Here is a 7,257-nt window from a genome sequence, read left to right as displayed (position 1 = left end):
AGAAATAATGTTTTTCTATCCATTAGTGAAGATAACACTGCTTCACATGCTACAAAAAATTATACACCAAAAACATACACATGAAGAGGAAGACAACAGTGTGCTGACATTTTGTGTTTACAGAATAAAGAAATAGTGGCTGCTACAAAACAATCATGGCTGCCATTTTCCCCCAGAACATCTTGAAATGATGCTGCATCAGGGACATTCTGAGGGGGAAATGTGATGACTGCACTAACAGAAAATGTAAAAGGATGGGAGGAAGGACTACCATAATGGCAGGCTTCCCATAACCCTTTCAAAGAATTTCACTCCAAGTCAGGTGTGTTTTCGCAACAGGATGCCTTGGGATGCAGCCCAGTTACTTTTTTGGACTCTAGGCCCCCACCTAGAGTCCCTCTGTCTCTACAGCCAAGGAAGTTGCTCGGTTCCCAACTGCTGAATGTGCCTTTCCTGGTTGCCTTGGGAAAGAAAAGAGTGTCATGGGAGACAGAAGTTTACATAGAAAGGAAGGTGGACAGCCAAGCCCAGGTACTTACATTCTCATGATCACTACAAGCTCAGGCTGCCACCCAGCAGCAAACTTTGAGGGAGCAATTGGGGCTTGCTTTTAAAAAAGGATGTGCAGGGAAATACGGAGCAGTATATGGGTCCTTGCATGCTGAAGATGCTGTTGTCTGCCTGTGAGTGCTTCCTTTCCTTTGCCCCAGGGAGGAGTTTTTGGAGGGGGGAGTTGTTTGAGAGAGAGAGAGCTTTTGTTCAATGGGGACTCACTCCTAAGTAAATGTGCCTTGAATGGCAGTCTTACAGCCCATTCCTATACATGCTTACTCAGAAGTGGGGCTTACTACTAGGTAAGTGTGTATCTCAATAACAACTGTAGGAGGATCATCAGAAAACTCTGACAATGCAAGTGAAATCCCATGCGACTGATTGTGTGTGTGGGAGCTCCACTCTAAAGCAGTAACTACAAACCTTCTCGGATTGGTACCTTACTCTTTTGGATCAGAGAAAGTATATTGCTAACTCTTTTTTTAAGCCAAAAAAAGAGGGAGAACATGTGGTTTTGTTCCAGAACAAAGCCAGGAGTAAGGGAGAGAAAGAGAGAAAAATAGTAAGTTGGGGGAGGGATGTGTGTATGTGTGCAGATCCATATAGCTGGTGTGAGTCTGGATGTTTCTGTTGGGGAGGTGATGTTACTGTAGGTCTTTGTTTCACTTGCAGATCTTAGGTTGGTAATGCTACATTCAGTGCACAATCAGGTATTGTATTTCAGATGGAGGGGTGGAAAGTGATTTAAGACTTATAGCTATTCCGTTCAGATGTGCATACTGGAATAAATTCAAAATTTAAATAGTTAAAAATCAAGCATTGATTCTTTTGTTGTGGTTATCTATTAATACTTCATAATAACTACATATTGTTTTCCTTTTTTCATTTTTGAGCAAAAAGGATGGGAAATTACCACTCACCAATAAAGTCTCCACTTATGTGATGCCCTTGAGCCCAACCTACCTCTGAGGCTTGTTGTGAAGATATATAAGGTGGTGTAAAATGGCTGCAAAGGAGAACATAGGCTGCAATCCAATACATACTTACCTGGGAGTAAATCCCACTGAACTTAATGGAGCTTACTTCTGAGTAGACATGTATTGGATTGCAGTCTTAATGCTTGTGTCATAGGCATCAAACTTTGCTTCTCTAAACCAAATGGTGCATCTTTATAAAGGAAGGAACATGTTTTTGTCTCTGCCCCCTACCGCCCTTAGTACACCTCCAGGCTTCAACCAATCTGGCATGATTATTGTGTGTTTAGATGCATGCATAAGTCCCAATTGTATTCAAGGGTGTTTACTCCCAGGTTGGTGTGTAATGTAATATAATGTAATGTTTTATTTCTAGGCCGCCTTTCGGCCAAATAGGCCCCCAAGGCGGCTTACACACACAAAAAAATACAAATACAAAATACAAATAAAAACAATACAATTTACAGGGAAAAAAATCAAACTAACAAAGTCCTAATATCTCTAAAAAAACAGGAACAGCAAACCAAAAGCATTCATCTTCCTGGTAAAGGGCAGTCCCCAGAAAAATGTCACTAAGAGCAGGGGTGGGGGGCAAGGCAGGTGGAAATGCTTGCCCCTTGATGGTCCCAGCACAGTCTCATCCCTGCAGCAACATGACTCAGCCTGCAGCTCCTCCTGATAAGGCCCAGGCAGAGGGGTGGGGCAAGGCAGGTGGAAATACTTGCCCCTTGATGGTCCCAGCACAGTCTCATCCCTGCAGCAACATGACTCAGCCTGCAGCCCCTCCTGATAAGGCCCAGGCAGAGGGGTGGGGCAAGGCAGGTGGAAATACTTGCCCCTTGATGGTCCCAGCACAGTCTCATCCCTGCAGCAGCAAGACTCAGCCTGCAGCTCCTCCTGATAAGGCCCAGGCAGAGGAGTGGGGCAAGGCAGGTGGAAATGCTTGCCCCTTGATGGTCCCAGCACAGTCTCATCCCTGCAGCTCTTTCATCTTCTCTGCCCCTTCCTCCCAAGAAAGCCTATGCTATATTCCTGTACTCACTTACCTGGGAGTAAGCCCCATCAAACACAAATATACTTGCTTCTCTGAGTAAACATGTATGCCATGTGATTTTTTAACATCCACCTACACTTACTGTGTAGTAAAATATGCAGAAATTAACTTATAAGGTGTACCTGATCTCAAATGGAGATTACAAGGAGACAGAAGTCACTAGCTAAGTGCAAGGATGAGGGAAACAACAGCTTTTTAGGACCAGAGATTCCTAGTGTCCAAACAACTCATTCATTCATTCATTTTTATTAGATTTATATCCCACCTCTCCTCACAGAAGGAACCCAGTCAACTGCAGAGATTGAAAGCTTATTTTTATTGAATAAAATACAATTTTATTGTATTGTCACCTGGGTTTCTTCAGGAGTAACGGCAGGATGTAAATTCAATAAATAAAATAGTATTAGAAGGTTGTATAATCTTAGAAGAGGACGTGGGTGTGAGGGGGCATGGTGTGACTCATATGAAGGGATCCTACCCTTCTGAATTTGCCAGCACATTATTATTATTATTATTATTATTATTATTATTATTATTATTATTATTATTATTATTATTATTATTATTATTATTATTATCATCATCATCATCATTATTATTATTATTATTATTATTATTATTATTAATAATAATAATAATAATAATAATAATAATAATACCCTGCCTTTTGGCCAAAGTCCCTCAATGCAGCTTACAAAGAAAAATAAACACAAGTCTAAAAATACATCAATAAAAGCAATACAATTTACAAAAATTAAACTAAATAAATAACATTATTAAGAAAAAAATGTCCTTTTTGTTCTATGCAAGCCTCATAAGTGTCTGTCCTATCCTTTTGACCCTCCAGCAAGAGTTTGTTGCCACATTCCAAAGTGGGTGAAGTTGACTTGGCATTTGGACTTCTCGGTCATGGAGCACCCACTTGCCCAGGATGTATTCTATGTTGTTGTGCACTGTGTTGTCGTCACGCCCCTGGTATGGCTGGATATGAAACGCGACCTTGATAGCATATCGCTTCACTCCGGGCTCACTGATGTGGACTGCAAGGCAATTTCCCCCAAATTAAGCCCACTCTTCATTGTCCCTTCATCTTCTGCATTTATGACCATTGTTCCCAGCTGAGACTCTAAAGTGTCATTGTATTCTGACATGGTGTTGATGCCATCACTCATTCCACAAGTAGCTCTGATTGTACCAGTTTCTTGTCCCTGTGCCCGCACCATGGTCCTAGAATCAGTTTCATCTTCTTCTGAATTTTCTTCATCATCATAATGATACAACTCACGCTGCTGAGCTTCCTGAATTTTCAGTTTAATATCCATTGCCTCATTAATCAGGTCTCGCAGGACGAAAACTCCTTTGGCACTTTTGACAAATGGATGCTGAAGCAGCTGCGTGGCAGTGGCTCTTTTTTCTGGACATTTCACAAGACACTGTTTTACAAAGTCTGTGAATTCATCTGACCAGAGTTCTGGCTTTCGGAAGGTTGGAGGTGGATTTGTTGGAATCATGAAAATTGCCCTCATAGGGTGAATATCAGCATACGGTGGCTTTTCTTCTGCTACTGCTCCAAGTGAAATCATCCTCCCTTCAGTTTGAGTAAAAAGTTTTAAGTGAAAACTTTCACTTCAGTCTTACATCTAGGTTGAGATGTCTTCATCAGAAAGGATTCAAAAGTGTTGTCCACATCTGTGTACCAAAAAACCACAGACCAGATATGACAGTTCCCACCCAGCTTATCAGAAGAACTATTTATCCTATCGAAAATTCTTACGCTTGAAAAGATACTGTTCAGAGCCGTTGGACTATGACTCACATCTAACCTTCAAAATTTGCACTTCTCTGAAATTTGTGATACAGTTGTGCATTCACAACGTGTGCACAAAAGTGCAGTTATGAGTGAAAAGAATGCACAAGACTACATTATATTATGAGATGTGGTTTGCATAAATGTGTATATTGGGCAAAAATGTGTACAAGAATGCATGTAGTAGGAGAAATGTACATGAAACTGCATGCAAATTTTCATGACTTTCTTGAGAAAAAATTGCAAAGGGATGCAGAAATGGGGCAAACTGAACTTCAAGTTGGGAAAATGAGAAACTGATAGTAACCAAAATTGCTGGATTCTTAGTGTCAGTATAAGTGCAGGACTAAATAGTTGGCCCAGTTCTTTTCAGTAGTGATGGGAGTGAGGAGTTGAAAATTCTCCCCCAAGAGTATATCCATCTTCACAGCACTTGTAAGTAGAGGTTTGTACTTGCTTTTTGATGTAGTGACAGAAGACTTTTGTTTTCTTTCAAATGAATGAAAAACAACATAATATTGTTCCTTGACGTTTTCTGGTCTCATTTTTTAAAAACAGAACAGCAGCCATGCTGCTAAGCAGAGTCAGAACTCTGCATAGAATGGTGGCTTCGTTTTATTTCATTGAAAAAATAATAATAAATAACATGGACCCTGACCACCTTATAAAAAAGTAAATATGCTCCCTAAAAATTGCTGTGATTTTCACTCATTACCTCCCGATATTATCAATATTCTTCAATATCAATATTCTTCTCCCCCTTCCAGCTTCATGGAGAATGAAGGGTCCCATGAATATGGAAATTCTACATCTGTTAAAGTCACCACGCAGAGCATCTTCTCCCTGAGGTGGCTGTCTCACTGTAGGGCCAACTGTAGGGCCAACCCTGTGTGCTTGTGTGTGTTCTTACTTTGAAATAAGTTCTGTTCAAACTGATAATACTTATTTCCAAGAATCTATCTATCTGTCCATCTATGCACCCTGAAGACTGAAGTGCTTGAAGCTTTACAAACATAATCAAATTGTGAATTTTGTTAAAACAGTGTTTCTACCCTAAACATTTTACATGCATTAAGTGGGGGAAAGAAATCTTTTACTGTGCTATAGTGTAATTCTTATCCCAAAGGGCATTCTTCTGCAGATTGTGAATTGTGTGCACCATTCCAAGAGCAAGCATGTTGTGCTTGATTGCACAAAGTGAAATAGAACTATTCTAAATCCCCCTATAAGTAATCAGTCAAGAAAATAAGAGAAATCTTACAACCCTAAGGTATTATTGTTTGGGGGTTTTTTTTACAGGGATTTTTTTTTGTAACCTCCACAAATGTGACACATCAGAACTGGATACATTAAAGCATTTATTAATTCTAAAGACTAAACCTTCAAGAATATGGAAAAATCAGTTTCAATGAGACATTACATTGGAATTAAAAAAAAACTGAAATGAGTAAACATTTGAAAATGAAATTCCATTACAAATTCGTGGTTAATTCACATTCTGTTTGCAATCTGCTGGAATAAGTAGTGTTTAATTAAATACAAACAATTAGGCAAATGGTGTTCTAACCTCAGGAATTACCAAATGATAATTTGGGTAAATTTCTTAGACCATGAAGGCATATGAACACTCTTCTACTGGATATTTTTGTTTCCAGGTGATTTAATCTTTAAAAAGTGTGTGTGGGGGGGGGGGGTTACACTTATTTTATTAGCGTACATATTATGCTAAGCATGGCTGTTAGTTTTTTAAAGTGTAAAATGTCTTAAGTTGTAAAATGTCAACATGGAATAGCATTTATTTATATGTTCATAGTAGTGGGACTTGCATTTTGCTTACGTTATTTTGTAATGCACCTGTACATTGATATGAAGCATTCAGGTCTGCTTGTGGAAAGTGACATAGAAAATTAGGGAACTCTACCCCCAAGAAAGAAAACAGTGAGGGATCAAAGTTTTTTCCACCCTCTGCCAAGCTGTCAAACTACTCCTAACATGAGAATAAGCCTGGCAATTGAAGGGTAAAGGAACTAGTCCTGTGTAGTGTGTGAAAACTAGTCCTGGGGCCATGGAGTTGGTGGGACTAATTACGATGGCTGAAGGAAAACAAGCTGCACCAAAGCATAGAGCCACCGGATGGGATGACTCAGAGAAGATTGTTCCCATGCCTCAAGAGTAATGGGATATGGCATTGCCATCTCTAAGATCCTGCTGAAGGGGCAGCACCCTTTGGTGAATGCTGCCTTCACTGAAGAAAAGTCCCCACCTGGAAGTGGAACTGGAATTCAATGGACACGCATCTCTGGCACAGGGAACCTATTCTTCCTTACTTGCACACAGGACCCTCCCTGTCAGGATCCCACTTCAGGCGCCACCTGCTAGGATCCCGCCTGTGGTCACTGCCTTGTCACGGTCCCACCTCAGGATCCTGCTCTTTAAATGGTTCTCACCGGCTCTAGAAAAGATCTCTCAAGATCCCACTGCTAGGCAGCACCACCAGTCACTCCCTGTAAAACAATATTGCCTTGAGACTGTGCCTTAGACTCCTCCTGGCTTATTGCTACTTTGTGTCTGGGTGCACTTGCAGGCCACAACCCCCCTGTATCTTTGTGCCTATAAAGAATACAGCCCTGGGTTGCTCTGGATACCTGATGATGTTACACTATCTCTTCACCGCTGCCCCCATTGATACTGTTTCCCAACCTTGGTATATGCCCTACCCACCCTTCTGGTCTGTGTAACCCAGCCAAGGATCAGGCGCTCTGGTAAACCAAAAAATATTTATTTATATATACAGGGAATAACAAGATTACTTAAAGGTATTGTCAACAAACGTGTGCTTTCATAAGTTGTGTTACTCTTTACGTTTCTAG

General features: G+C 40.5%; 1 protein-coding gene across 1 annotated transcript; it reads right to left on the bottom strand.

Annotated features, from left to right (window-relative positions):
- Window positions 1–3,596: 3,596 nt before the first annotated feature.
- On the bottom strand, window positions 3,597–4,163 carry LOC133376629 (serine/threonine-protein kinase 4-like). Its single transcript, XM_061609126.1, has one exon. The coding sequence runs from the start codon at window positions 4,161–4,163 to the stop codon at window positions 3,597–3,599; it is 567 nt and encodes a 188-aa protein (XP_061465110.1).
- Between the last annotated feature and the right edge of the window lie 3,094 nt (window positions 4,164–7,257).

This window comes from Rhineura floridana, chromosome 1 (assembly GCF_030035675.1).
Source record: "Rhineura floridana isolate rRhiFlo1 chromosome 1, rRhiFlo1.hap2, whole genome shotgun sequence".
Taxonomy (NCBI): Eukaryota; Metazoa; Chordata; class Lepidosauria; order Squamata; family Rhineuridae; genus Rhineura; species Rhineura floridana.
This window is presented reverse-complemented; position numbering and strand designations above follow the sequence as displayed.